Raw genomic sequence first — 15206 nt, forward strand, 5'->3', positions numbered from 1 at the left:
ACGAAAAATCTAGAAAAGTCATCACTAAAATCAGCAGGAAATCCACGGACCTCAGCATTAAACAGGGTCGCCATGTGGTCAGATTTATCCTAACCATGAGAAGGATTTATCTCGTACAATGGGGGGCACCATGCAAATTAGCTGGATAAGACTAATGAATCAGATCCCCAGAAAGGATAATCTCCTTAAAGATTAAAAATCAGCTTTTAAGACTGATATTATTCAATCCTAGAGATTGACCTTAAAGATTGAGAATTCAAACTCATGGAATTCAATGATATCTAAACTCGAGCTTAAACGAGAAAATATTTTGATCAAAATTATAAACCGATTTGTTTTCTGAAAACCCTATTTTCAATGCGTTCATTACCATTGAATGTAAAATCCTAGGAATTCACCTGGAATTCATTAGGTCACCTGAACTAAATCAGGTGTCAACCGTAAGAACGGTGGTTGCATAACATGGTCAAAGACAGGACCTTGTGCCAGACCGAAAAATTATAAGGGTGAGCTTTACTATTGCTCCTACCAAGGATAGTAATTGCGTCCGACACGTTATAGACCATAATCAAAAGCATGTCACGGGACATTGCCTTAACAGTTGCTTGTTCAACGCTTTCCTTTACAACCGGACGGTAGTTTGCCGAAAGGTAATATACGGAACAAGTAAACTGGACGTGTTGCTTTCCAAATACAAGGTTAGCAAGTGGGTGACACAAAACCGCAAGTTTTGAGCTAAAATTTTCAAATCTGAAACCCACCAAACCCACAAAAATATTTTGCAAACACCGGTAAAGGGTTATTCCGGAAAACTTATCTAGGGTAAAAACTAGATTTAATTTTCAAAAGATCAAATGCTTTCATAAAGATCCAATTTCCTTAATGGATCTAAATTTTTATAGTCATGTGGGACTGTAAACCATATAGTTACTACCATTGTTTATACCGCCGTATAGAAATCACTGATGTACAAAGTGTGAAGAATAAAGAAGTGATTCTAGTATTTCAAGACAATATTGCTTGAGGACAAGCAACGCTCAAGTGTGGGAATATTTGATAATGCTAAAAACGAACATATATTTCATAGCATTATTCCTCAAGAAAGACAAGCTTTTAGTTGCAATTGTTCTATTTACAAGTGATATTCGTTTAAATAATAAAAGGTGAAGACAAAAGACAGATTCGACGAATTGAAGACGCAAACGACCAAAAAGCTCAAAAGTACAAAAGACAATCAAAAAGGTTCCAATTATTGATAAGAAACGTCTCGAAATTACAAGAGTACAAGATTCAAAACGCAAAGTACAAAATATAAAATTGTACGCAAGGACGTTCGAAAATCCGGAACCGGGACCAGAGTCAACTCTTAACGCTCGACGCGACGGACTAAAAATTACAAGTTAACTATGAATATAAATATAATATAATATATAATTAATTATATTAATTATATATATATTATATATATATAATAAAAACCGTCGGCAGAGAAAACTCCAAGGACTGAGCTGTAAATACTATCTCCGCGACTCGCGGAGTTTGAAGAGCATTTTGCCGCGAGTCGCGGAGCCCCAATTTTCAACTCTGGCTATAAAGCAAACCGAATTCTGATCAAATTTCATCATCTTTTTCTTCCTCTTCATACGTAAAATTTATATTTATATTTATAATTTATATTTTAATTTTAATTATAATTCTAATAATAAGGGTATGTTAGCGAATGTTGTAAGGGTGTAAGTCGAAATTCTGTCCGTGTAACGCTACGCTATTTTTAATCATTGTAAGTTATGTTCAACCTTTTTATATTAATGTCTCGTAGCTAAGTTATTATTATGCTTATTTAAAACGAAGTAATCATGATGTTGGGCTAATTACTAAAATTGGGTAATTGGGCTTTGTACCATAATTGGGGTTTGGACAAAAGAACGACACTTGTGGAAACTAGACTATGGGCTATTAATGGGCTTTATATTTGTTTAACTAAATGAAAGTTTGTTAATGTTAATATAAAGATTTACAATTGGGCGTCCCTATAAATTACCATATACACTCGATCGGACACGATGGGCGGGGTATTTATATGTACGAATAATCGTTCATTTAACCGGACACGGGAATGGATTAATAGCCACTAGAATAATTAAAACAGGGGTGAAATTACATTCAAGGGTAATTGGTGTAATTGTTAACAAAGTAGTAAAACCTTGGTTTACACGCAGTCGATAACCTGGTGTATTCATTAAACAAAGTATTAAAACCTTGTTACAATTCGAATCCCCAATTAGTTGGAATATTTAACTTCGGGTATAAGAATAATTTGATGAGGACACTCGCACTTTATATTTATGACTGATGGACTGTTATGGACAAAAACCAGACGGACATATTGAATAATCCAGGACAAAGGACAATTAACCCATGGGCATAAAACTAAAATCAACACGTCAAACATCATGATTACGGAAGTTTAAATAAGCATAATTCTTTTATTTCATATTTAATTTCCTTTATTTTATATTTAATTGCACTTCTAATTATCGCACTTTTATTTATTGTTATTTAATCGCATTTTTAATTATCGTACTTTTTAATTATCGCAATTTTATTTTATCGCATTTTTTATTATTCGCAATTTCATTATCGTTATTTACTTTACGCTTTAATTTAAGTCTTGTATTTATTTTATATTTTACATTAGGTTTTAACTGCGACTAAAGTTTTAAAATCGACAAACCGGTCATTAAACGGTAAAAACCCCCCTTTATAATAATAATATTACTTATATATATTTGTATTTTTATAAAAGTAAACTAATATAGCGTTGAGCTTTGTTTAAAGATTTCCCTGTGGAATGAACCGGACTTACTAAAAACTACACTACTGTACGATTAGGTACACTGCCTATAAGTGTTGTAGCAAGGTTTAAGTATATCCATTCTATAAATAAATAAATATCTTGTGTAAAATTGTATCGTATTTAATAGTATTTCCTGCTAAAATTTATAAGCTATTTTATATACACCTCGCTTCACATCATGTGTTAGCAAAGCTCAGAAAAAGAGAAGATTTGGTACTGAAAAATACGGATTGAGCAAACCATGAAGAAGGCTGTGGATAAATCACAAGGACGAAATCTACCTTCAAAGAATCCAAATGATTCCATGTCTGCTGAAGTCATTATCAAATACCTTGCTCCTGACTCTAAAACCTTACGGACAATATTCTTCATCATCCTCTGATATTAGAAATTTTAAGATATCATCGTATCTTTCATTATAAATATCCTCCATATTTATGAAGATATTTCCATAATTATTCTTATCTGAAATCATTTACCTCTTCGTGCTGTCTGTATTACATCATAAAAGAAACTATTTTAGTTTCTAAATTCTGAAACTTTCGAATTTAAAATAGGAATATTTTTGAAGTAGTGTTGGGAACTAAAGCATGAACTAGTATAATATAATGACACTTGATCAACGTGATTATATTACAGTAAGTCATACTGAGTTTCTAAATGGAACGTGATGATTCACAGATTATAACGTCATCATGTTCTATGTTACACGACTCTTGTATTCTCTTTAACCTCTAAAATATCAAGAAAATTTTTCTTCATGATTCGGCCTTATCCGAGGTATTCTAGTAATTTGACAAGTCAAGATCGTGCCATTACAATTTCCTTCTTAGAACATTAACAATGTTCATTCCGAAATTCATATATACGAATTCTGGACCATTACAAGCGGTGCTTAATCGCAAGAAGAAGAAACGAAAGGACAAAACTCCGAAATAGAATTTGGGGTATAAATCGCAGCAAATAAAAGAGAGCATTAATTGGGGATGACAATGATTATAGAAGACAGAAGCAGGGACATCGAAATATAAGGGAAGATATAAAACCCAACAACAACCCAGAAACTATAAATCGTATATATCGATGCATATAGCAATATAAAGACACGGGAGAACAAAAAACACTATAAAACCAAGAGTATAGTAGAAGTAAATAGATTCTTCCGGAGGTAGATGAAAAAGAAGAACGACAGATATGAAAGTGAGGAATATATCGAGAATCAGCACTGGATGAAGCATATTGACGAATAATTTTAAAGTAAGAATTGAGGGAGAAAGAATAGAAGGTGTGAATTAAAAAGAAACGAATGAGGTGGATTTATAGTGAAATATCCGACAGAAAAATCGAGATGAATCATCGCATTAAATCGAAGAGGATCATAATTTTCTTAATCACCGAAGAATCAAATCCTATATAGATTACAAAGATTTTCTTTAATCCGGAGATCAACCGTGATGACGTCAAAAGATAAGATGAATCCCTATATTCTCATTTCACTCTTTTACGATAGCTTCACTCATACGTTTCGAGTAATCGAATTATTTTATCCATATTTCTCAATCATGATAAAACCCTATGAATCAACTTATATTCGTCATAATAAAATTCTTATTGTTAGCCATGACGACCTCGATCAAATTTCGGGACGAAATTTCTTTAACGGGTAGGTACTGTGATGACCCGAAAATTTCCGACCAAATTTAAACTTAACCCTTATATGTTTCCAACACGATAAGCAGAATTTGTAATGTTGAATCTCAAAAAGTTTGGAACTACATTCATGTAATCAATTACCCTTTAACCGTGTTCGACGATTCACGAACAATTATGAGTATATAGATATGTATATATAATATATAATATTAACTGAAAACATTAACAAAGTATTAGATATATGATACTTTACATGAACGTATTTGTTTCGATATATTTATCGACAGAATTAAGAGATAATATTAAATGATTGAATTATCAGATACATTATGATATGATTACGGGCCTATGTTATGAGGTCCACTGTGATTTAAGAAATCTATTCTTTTTGACAACATTCGGAAAATGGTAAAGTGATTTATAAATAAGAACAAATGTGTCAATTAACGGGAACTAGACAAGGGTTAGTGGAAATTCCTGTTTAATTTTCAAGGCATGTTTTATAATATTTTCCTCGTGACCTTGATAAGATAACTATGTTAACTTTCATTTTATTTAATATGAAAATAAGAACGTGGAGTGTAAATAACTTAGATGTTGGATATCGACAAGTTAAGTAACTCGACATTTTTCATTAAGATGATTTCATACGTTTATTTAACCTTTGGACTTTATCCCATGCTTCACCAACAGACTGTAATTTAAAAACTTGAAACCTATTATGAATATATATAATTCTACTTTTCTAAAATGTTTTGTGGTATAACGATTTCCATTATTTTAACCTTTTAACAAAATGATTCTTAATATATTTAGTTTTGGAAAACAAAATTATCATATTTATTTGATTTAGTTTCAAAAGTACAAAAAACGTTTTCAGTTTAAAAAGAACTTTATTATTAAAACGTATATATCTTTTATAAATATCTAGAACCACTTTTGACAACTCATTACTTAACCAGTATGATAAAGATAACGATATTTATAATTTATTTTATTAAATATATATAACGATTTAAATTAATATTATATATATTTATACGCGTATTATACGTATATAGTTTTATACTTTTACTATACTTTAACTTTACATTTACTTTACTTTTATTTTACTTTAACTTTAATAATTCATACTTTAATAATTCATACTTTAATAATTCATACTTTAATAATTCACTTTAATAATTCACTTTAATAATTCACTTTAATAATTCATACTTTAATAATTCACTTTAATAATTCATACTTTAATAATTCACTTTAATAATTCACTTTAATAATTCATACTTTAATAATTCACTTTAATAATTCATACTTTAATAATTCACTTTAATAATTCAAAAATCTATTATAAATAGAATTCAATAGGTTTCATTATTTCATAGAAACTTGAAAATATATTTCTCTAAACTCTCTCATTCGAATTACATACATATATATATATATATATATATATATATATATATATATATATATATATATATATATATATATATATATATATATATATATATTTGTATTATTTCAAGATATTATTAGTATACATAAAATACTACGACGGAGTTATACTCGGACGATTTCAAAATAAGTTTTCAAACGGGATAGAGCTAAGAAAATTATGGGTTATAGCTATGGAGGTTATGGGTATTGATCGAGGGTATTGCTCGTGAGGTCAACCTAACGTTTATCATTTTCGTTGCGTCTACGTACTTTCCTGCAATATTGAATCACAATATTGATACGTTCGTGAATCCGAGATAAACCTTGCACTTGTTCAGTGCCGTCATATACATAATTGCTACGAAATACAGTATTGTGAGTTTCATTTGCTCACTTTTTAATTGCTTTTGCAATATATATTTTTGGGCTGAGAATACATGCGCTGTTTTATAAATGTTTTACGAAGTAGGCACAAGTACTAAAACTAATTCTATGTGGGTTTAAACCAGAAATATACCCTTAGCTTGGTAACATTAAACTACTTGTCTATGTACGGTAGGCGCGAATCCTAAAGATAGATCTATTGGGCCTGACAAACCCCATCCTGACTATGGGATGCTTTAGTACTTCGAGGTTATTTTAAACACACCTGATCTGGTGTACTTCAGAGGGTAAAACATGAACGTTAAGGCTTGTTACCGGGTGCCTACAACTTATAGAATACTTTTAAACACTTGCGAGTGTACGGATATTTATGGAAACTGAAATCTTGTGGCCTATTACTATTACGGAAATGATTGATTATGATAAACTAATGAACTCACCAACCTTTTGGTTGACACTTTAAAGCATGTTTATTCTCAGGTATTAAAGAAATCTTCCGCTGTGCATTAGCTCATTTTAAGGATATTACATGGAGTCATTCATGACATACTTTGAAAGACGTTGCATTCGAGTCGTTGAGTTCATCAAGATTAATATTAAGTCAATTATAGTTGGATGTAATATGAAATGGTATGCATGCCGTCAATTTTTGATGTAAAGAAAGTTTGTCTTTTAAAAACGAATGCAATGTTTGTAAAACGTATCATATAGAGGTCAAATACCTCGCGATGTAATCAACTATTGTGAATCGTTTATAATGTATATGAACGGGTCCTTTCAAAAATGATAATATATAGTTAGATATATGTTTGCTTTGCTACATTTTAAATTGTGATATAATATAATGGAATTGGTTTGTACTAAAAACATATATACAATTAGAGAAGTACATAAAATCGTATTTTTAACGATCGGTGTTAAAACAACTTTTTAGGAACTCATGTTAGGTGTTTTATAAATTATTTTTCAATTGAAGTTAAAATGATTCCAACTAATGAGTTCCTAATCTATGCGTTAATATTCAATATTAATGTTTGCGATACAAATGTTATCAGTAATAAAGAATTTTTTTATTGAAAATATATTATATATTTGATAAGTATCAATATTAACGTTATCGACTACTAATTTATACAAATGTCGTGCAACATACTGGCTCATAAAACTAGTAATATATATAACTAATGAAGTAATCTTATAACAATGATGAAGAAGTGTATTACTAAACGAATAAGGTTTTTTATGTTCTAAGGTATTTGAGAAAGGTGGATAGTTTCACTCACATGTAAGGAACCTAACCGGAATATATCGTGACGATTTTTAACCCTTTTTCTTGCCACCACAATATGTGTTGGTAATGATATTTAAACCTTAGAGCTCTTTTGTTGGGGGAATGTATAAATAAAATGTTTTATTAACGTAGTTAAAATGATCTGTTGCCACGATACCACCAACAACAGTCTCTTTAACTTATATTATATTACACATATATTATTAGAAACCAAGATACCACGTTCATCCCTGTATTTTATTACTCATACTTTATTCATATAAATATACATATATCTTTAGAAACCAAAATGTTACAAGTACTCCCTATATTTTATTATTTTATTTATATAAATTCACCCCTAAAAATCATGGCTTTCTTGTTTCGGCCTCATTTAAAACATGTTTACACAATTGAGGATGGTGGGGTAACAAAGGTGACGAGAAGATGAGATGAACTATCAGTGTTTTCTTAAAAGATGACACGTGTTTTATGTACAGTGTTTGCATTTTAATGTAGAATCAAAACGCTATAATTGATCACCAAACGTAACGGATACAAACTATGATCAATTTTTTCTTTTTAATATTTTGGTAAACTGTATTCATATACTCCGTAATATGGAAGATATGTAATGTAATAAAAGTATGTCATATTCATTGACATCTCTAAATGTGTTCCTATATGTTTTTTGCTGACGATATTAATACGATTATTTTTTTACTAAATACATCAAATTTGTAGATTAAAAATTACTACTAAAGAAATAAACACCCGCGCGCTAAAACTTGAATGGTACACGTTGCTTAGAAGACAAGGTCCGCTATGTCAAAGTTCTCTACAAATGTGGACACAGATTCGAGTCTGTGTCAAAAATTTACACCCGTTGACAATGTAGAATTAGTCTCATTCCATAATGTATTTATATAAAGAGTAATATAAATTTCACAGCCCTATATTTTTAGTAGATAGCTAAATGAGTTTATCCACCAAGGCACCAATCATTGCAGAATAAAATGCTATAATTTTTTTTCCTTGTTGAATAGATAGAAATAAAAGAAATAATGATTAAATTAAGTCAAAAAATACCAAGATAAACTAGAAAATCAATCAGTCACCAATGATAAAAGGAACAGTCACACCAAATTCACTTTTTCAGGGCCATTTCGTCCAGAATACACCACCCCATCAATGGAAATTTACAGGAAAAACGTATCCTAAAATTGTTTCTGAGTCAATTGACCCATAAATACTTTTTTGGTACATATTCTTTCCTTTTTTTTTTTTTTTTTTTTTTTTTTTTTTTATTTTTTAACGGCTGGTTAGCTGGTTAGACACACTCACACGTTAGGTAGAAACCCGGGATCGAACCTCACAACCATCGTCGGGAATTTCACCCGCACCCGGACTGCTTTGAACACGTGCAACCCACCTGCATAGACAGAATGCGACTACACGTGTCCTGGATCGCCTGCTGGGAAAACTCCCCCCCCTCCAGATTCGAACCTGTGCCACTTCAATGAGAGGTGAACACGGGCCCGCCCCCAAAGGAGCTGATACCATCTCAAGCTGATGCCTCGGTGGTTATTTTCACTCTACCTTATTAATACCAGCGTTCAATACAATTGCAATTCTAGAAAGCAAACGATTTAAGAGATTGTATGCGTTTCACATATTTGAAATACAAATCAATCCATTCAAACATCTACCCATAACTAGTACTCGTATAGAAACATTGTGACCTCTACCTAGATGTTTTCTACCGGGAATCTAAATAAATGTTCACTAAAGACTGGACATATTCGTTCTATCTTTTTGACTACGTATCTTAGCGACATATCAAAGACTTTGATTGACAATCTATCCTGAAATGACCCGCTAACTAATTATCTACCATACCCTCAGCTCATTTCCTCATGCGGGATCCACGAGATTAGCCTGCTTTATGAATCTTCTGGATATATTTTACACATATATTCAGATTGGATTAGCATACTCAAAATGAATATCAGTGCAACAATGCTGCGTTATTAGTTAAGCAAACACCAACTTATAACACGTACACACATCACATCGTAAATTCCAAAACACGGTTCAATATTTACATGACTCTGCACCTTTTCGATTTAGGTTTAGTAATAATTCAGTTATAAGTCAATATAACGTGTGTTTTAAGTCCAGAATGTCATGGGTTATAATCATTACAACTAATCAGTTGTACAATTTTTTTCCTTTCATTTGATTTTAACACTGCAAACATACAACATATACCACATATATTGTACAATCATATATATTAAATAAATACGCATTATCCCAAGTAAAACTTAAACCGGCAAACCAAATTGGTTGATGGCTTTCACCTAAACCGCTATGCCAAAGGCGCCCTTCAATGACCAACTTCAATTATTAAAAACAGTCTGTTTTCCCCTATCCAATGTATGTAAAAAGCACCAAGATTCGTAACAAAATTAATTGAAAACGACACATCACCAAAGTCTACTATCTGTGTCAATTGACAAGACTTCGATTCCTACTTTTGTGTCCTATAAGTTCAATAATGCTACTACAACCTAATACTTGATGCAAAAAAAGTTGTATGTCACAAAATTGATTGTTTTAGCCCTGTCGATGTTATCCTAATGTCATTAAATGTTTCATGTTACTTAATTAAATTGAAGAATCTTTTTGCTGTCTTAGATTACAATCAACATATTCCACTGTTGTTGTGTCCTAAAGTCTCTATCATTCTTGGGTTGTGATACTCGAAGGGGAGTAAGCAAAGTTAATCGACATTTTTTGTACCTTGGCTAAAGTAAGACGTAAACAAGGACTTTGAGGTCCCTATCGATCTCCCATTCGTCCATGCACCCCTTCACTATCTCTTCCTCGTATGACCTACATAATTATCTTTGATTACTGACATTTCAAAATCATCATCAATACATATCTGACAATGATTAAATGTCTTATATTTACAAGTATATCTACATATATATACCAATGTAACATTACTCGTTTGTCCATGATCACTCATGCATCATTCAACTAAGATGAAAAGCTCACTAAAAAGAGGGTTGTGGTCACCTGAAGAGGACGAAAAACTTGCTAGATATATTACTACACACGGCCGTCGTGGTTGTTGGAGCTCTGTTCCTAAACTTGCCGGTCTTCCTTTCTTTCTCTCCCTCTTTCTTTCACTTACGATATAGGTCTCATATATATTCTGTTAGGATTAGGATTAAGGATCATAAAAACTATTGCAAGTAGTTCTCATAATTTACTTTTTTAAGATCCTTGTAATAAAGGTTAGGAACATAACGGATGCAACTTCAATTACAATATAAATTGCCTCACCTCTAGAAAGTGGAGAAAACATCGATGATTTACTCATTACATTAGATTCTGAAACAAAAAATTTTAAAATTTGACGCACCTACAAAAATATAAACACCATACGATGTTGCTATAGTGTCTTTTATGGAGACACACCATCCTGTATAATGATCAAGATAGTTAAATTAACTGTGAACCTTAATATCATTGGAGCAGGGCTACAAAGATGTGGCAAGAGTTGCAGATTAAGATGGATAAATTATCTACAACCAGGTCTAAAAAGAGGAACATTTTCTTCCCAAGAGGCGATGCTCATCATCCATCTACACGATACCTTGGGAAATAAGTATAAACGACTGCAAGAGAATCTTATATGCAAATCTTTTGATTTAATATGACTCAATCACTAAGAAATAAATTGATATCTTTTGTAATGTGTAACAGATGGGCAGAAATAGCAAGATACTTACCTGGAAGAACAGATAGTGCAGTAAAAAACTTCTGGAACTCCAACATGAAAAAGAAGCTTGTGGCTGCTACTCCCAGCAATGATCACCCACAAACATACAATGATCAAGATCATCAAGTTAGTTCACCATCATCGTTGCTTAAATGTGATGAAGAAATTAAAAAAGGCATAGATGTTGATGTTGAGCTTCCTCCCCTTCCACCATCATTCATGGGTGATTCATGTCACGTTCTTGATCAACATCTACCAGACAACTTTGACTTTAATTATGGTCAAACTATGGATCCAGATCATCTGGAAATGCAATTCGAGACATGTGGGGCGAACTGTGCAGATTTGCTCCTTGATAATCAACCAAATATTCAGTTCTTAGATGTAATACCATGAGAGATTTATGTCGAGTCATTCATCATCATCATATTCATCGACGTACATAATGAAAAACAACGCGTAAACATATGACAATTCTATGAATGATGGTATAACACACTACATTCATGTAATTGAGGATTTGCATAGACAATAATGTAACAAGAGATATGCACCGACTGATCAATCATACCGGTGATATCTTTAGTAACACATTTGAATTCATAAGCCTTTGTATTGACGGTGATTTAGGAACATAGTACAAAACAATATTTTTAATTAATGATTTTGATATTATTTGTGCCTTGTGTTCTCCAAATATCCAAATATTAAAATGATGCTTGTAAAACGCTATTAAAGATCACAGTGCAAGAAACTTTAAATGAATGCTAACATTCCTCTACTTAGCACGGGCTGAACATTGAACTTCTAGAGATAACATGAAGTAGTTGAATGTAAGAAGAAAAAGGTTTGTTTGACTAAGCAGTGATTCTGAAACGGCCCTTTGCTATCCTCCGTGCAATGACTCGCCTACCTCCCTTGGTTGCTTTACTGGTAACAATGAAAATAGGTCAGTTATATACGATAAATATATATGTGTCATTCTTTATTTGCTTTGAGTGTTACTCATTTGTTGTCCTCATTTTTTTACCATGGAAAGATGTGCTTATCTATCTCATATATTTAACAGAGCTAAAAAATATAATCAGCTAGAGAATTAATCAAAACTGAAAAGAGCCTGTGGCAAAAACAGGCAGTGTCATTTACTCAATACAATTTTTCTATAAAACTTAAACTTTACAATATATAAACAATAAGTGAGACAATCAGATTATAAAAAACTATATCAGTTCAACAACAATCTAATTTTTAAGATAAGAAGTTTAGAAGGTTGAGGCATTTAGGATATTCTTTCGATCCGTTGGACGCATCAACCCATTTAACAACTTCCTCTTTCACTAATATCTCCATTTTCCCAATTTAGGTTGTTAGAAATTTAACATAACCTAAATTGACCCATTCTTGGGAAAAATAGTGCTACATGGTGGCCAAAACGGAATAGAAGGAAGTTAATCAGGTCGTAGGGAAATAAAGCAGCAGTTCTAAAACAATACCAAAAAACATAATGATATGAAAAAACAGATTTACATATGTCAGTGCATATGCAGAAGTATGTAAAACTGGATAGAGAGATATACCGAGCCAAGTATCCATGAACCCTCTTGCGCCTGAGGTTGCTAGGCTGATAAGTTCTTTTAATGCACAACAATGGTTCACTTGATGATGAGTCATCTCCTGAGAAGAAAAATGTGGAAAATTGGTATAATATTTCTTATTCTTCTAATAAAACTTTTTGATCATTATTATTATTATTGTATGTCAAATAAGAAACTGAAAGCTGTCACTGATACTTTCGTGAGACGTATTCTTTATACACAACGTCGCCAATGTAACACTCATTATTCCAACTTCAAGGCTCAATGTATATATATTTGTTTTCTATAACAATGTCTCAATAAAATTTTACTTGGAAGAAACTCTCATTTACTGGATTCAGTTATAGATCACTTAGGAAGTATAGGAATGCCACTATTAATCACCATGGAAGCATATAAGAATATGACAATGCCATAAGAATTAATGGTTTCTGAAACCATTATACAACAACAACAACAACAACAACAATACCCAATTCCACTAAAGTGGAGTATGGGGGAGGTTAGATGTAGACAGTCCTTTCCTCTACCCTAAAGTAAAAGGGAAGTCATTCCTCCACCCACGGATACCTATCGGTCCCCAGGTAGAGGAAGTCGTCCCTCCCTATTATAATGTTCAAAAAAATTAAGCTAATAAAAACGGCACTATCACCTAGTAACTAGTTAACAAGATGGACATGTAATACAAGAGGCAGAAAGATGGGTGGGCCAGACAGATTGGGTAGATGGTTTAAACAAGTCAACATTTAGCATGTGTCAAAAACCACGTTGAGCCAGGTAACTAATGTGTTTATCATGTTGTGGATTAGTTGGCCAAAGGTCAAACACCACGATTACCAAAAAAACAACTGATGTGTAATTTATTTATGATTACATGAAAAGAATTGTAAATATAATAATATAGATCTCTAAACTTAAAACAATTGTATGCATAAAAAATATATTATGTGCGACTTTTCAACCTGTTTCACACATTTGCTATCCTTTTAGCTAACTTTTTTTATAACGCTTGAAATAAAACACAGCCCAGATGACCCATTCACAAGTACATGCATCAAGATGACCACATATAATCAATAGCCGTATTACTTGGTAACACGTTAATGCTCGTTTATTTATTCAATAGAAATATTACAAGATCTTATAGCATAGAAGCATATTAAGTTTTTTTTAACATATTCTCATTTTTATCACATCCACTTAACCATATACACCTCCACTTAAGTTTAGGCATCTACATTTGATCAGTATTCACTATCAAAATATCACATTTCATACAATTAAGCTACCAATTTACAGCAACCTATAGAAAAATAATTACATTCATATACGTGTTACATCCAATCGTAAAATTACTTATCATTGCTTAATATTTCAGCTACTATAACATCCAATCCAATTAATTATTTAAAATAGGAGCTTCAAGTCGTACCAGGTCATTAACCTGGTTACAATAACCTTCAATTTAACACGTATATTCATCTGATGTGTATTCAATTAAGGATATTCGGGGAAATACCATTAGGGAGGAAGAATTCAAGTGAAGGCAGTCCGCAAGGATACAATAGTTGTTCCGGCAAAACTCTATTAACGCTTCCGGAGTCGTTTTGCGCCGAATTGACTGCGTTTCGGAACTTCGATAAAGATGGAAATGCCGGCGGGAGGGTGGAAAGCTTCGGAGCGATATCAAAGGATTGAGAAGCAAACTGGACTGGTCTCTGATTCATTAAACGCGCCATTATTGAAGCTCCGGCGCGAATCAGGGTTTTAGAGGACGACATTTTCCGACCAAATTAATTAGGGCTATTTTCGGCGGTGATCAAGTTTTAACCTCGTAGAAATAACACAGTTTCAATTTTCCTACAAAATTTCATTCCTCTTTACACTGTATGCCCTTTTTCTTTTTTTTTTGCATCCCTCGTCTCTAATGTATCAGAAATCTACGTCTCTCGTCCTCCCGTCTATTTTCTGTCTATTTTACCGTTACCCTCATATCACGTGCAGAGCATGTGAGGGTAATTTTGGAAAAGGAACTAGGAATGTAATTTTTGTGTTTTATTTATTTCTTTTAATAACACCTGCTCTCTCATCACTCAAAAACAATTACAGATTCATCTTTATCACGCACCTTCATCTTCAAACTTATAACCTTCAAACTTAGACATGAATTGTTTTAAGACATAAAAAATTAAATCCAAATTCAAATTACAC

General features: G+C 32.2%; 2 protein-coding genes across 2 annotated transcripts; one reads left to right on the forward strand and one right to left on the reverse strand.

Annotated features, from left to right (window-relative positions):
* The first annotated feature begins 11166 nt into the window (after positions 1–11166).
* Positions 11167–11796, forward strand: LOC139839446 (myb-related protein Hv33-like). Its single transcript, XM_071829509.1, has 2 exons — positions 11167–11213; positions 11385–11796. Exons 1-2 carry the CDS (start codon positions 11167–11169, stop codon positions 11794–11796), a joined length of 459 nt encoding a protein of 152 aa, XP_071685610.1.
* Positions 11797–12015: 219 nt separating this feature from the next.
* Positions 12016–14820, reverse strand: LOC139904403 (uncharacterized). The gene is made up of 3 exons (XM_071886342.1): positions 14515–14820; positions 12978–13074; positions 12016–12330 (listed from the first exon to the last, which is right to left on the reverse strand). Exons 1-3 carry the CDS (start codon positions 14774–14776, stop codon positions 12258–12260), a joined length of 432 nt encoding a protein of 143 aa, XP_071742443.1. The 5' UTR covers positions 14777–14820; the 3' UTR covers positions 12016–12257.
* Between the last annotated feature and the right edge of the window lie 386 nt (positions 14821–15206).

This window comes from Rutidosis leptorrhynchoides, chromosome 4 (genome assembly GCF_046630445.1).
Source record: "Rutidosis leptorrhynchoides isolate AG116_Rl617_1_P2 chromosome 4, CSIRO_AGI_Rlap_v1, whole genome shotgun sequence".
Lineage (NCBI taxonomy): Eukaryota > Viridiplantae > Streptophyta > Magnoliopsida > Asterales > Asteraceae > Rutidosis > Rutidosis leptorrhynchoides.

Bases quoted from the DNA above. Each gene is read 5' to 3' on its own strand.
- LOC139904403 (XM_071886342.1), bottom strand. From the start codon at position 14,776: ATGTCGTCCTCTAAAACCCTGATTCGCGCCGGAGCTTCAATAATGGCG. The intron at 13,075-14,514 runs GTATTTCCCCGA...TTTTCTTCTCAG, and splicing joins TGAATTCTTCCTCCCTAATG to GAGATGACTCATCATCAAGT. The intron at 12,331-12,977 runs GTATATCTCTCT...CATTGTTACCAG, and splicing joins GTTCATGGATACTTGGCTCG to TAAAGCAACCAAGGGAGGTA.
- LOC139839446 (XM_071829509.1), top strand. From the start codon at position 11,167: ATGTGGCAAGAGTTGCAGATTAAGATGGATAAATTATCTACAACCAG. The intron at 11,214-11,384 runs GTCTAAAAAGAG...AATGTGTAACAG, and splicing joins GATAAATTATCTACAACCAG to ATGGGCAGAAATAGCAAGAT.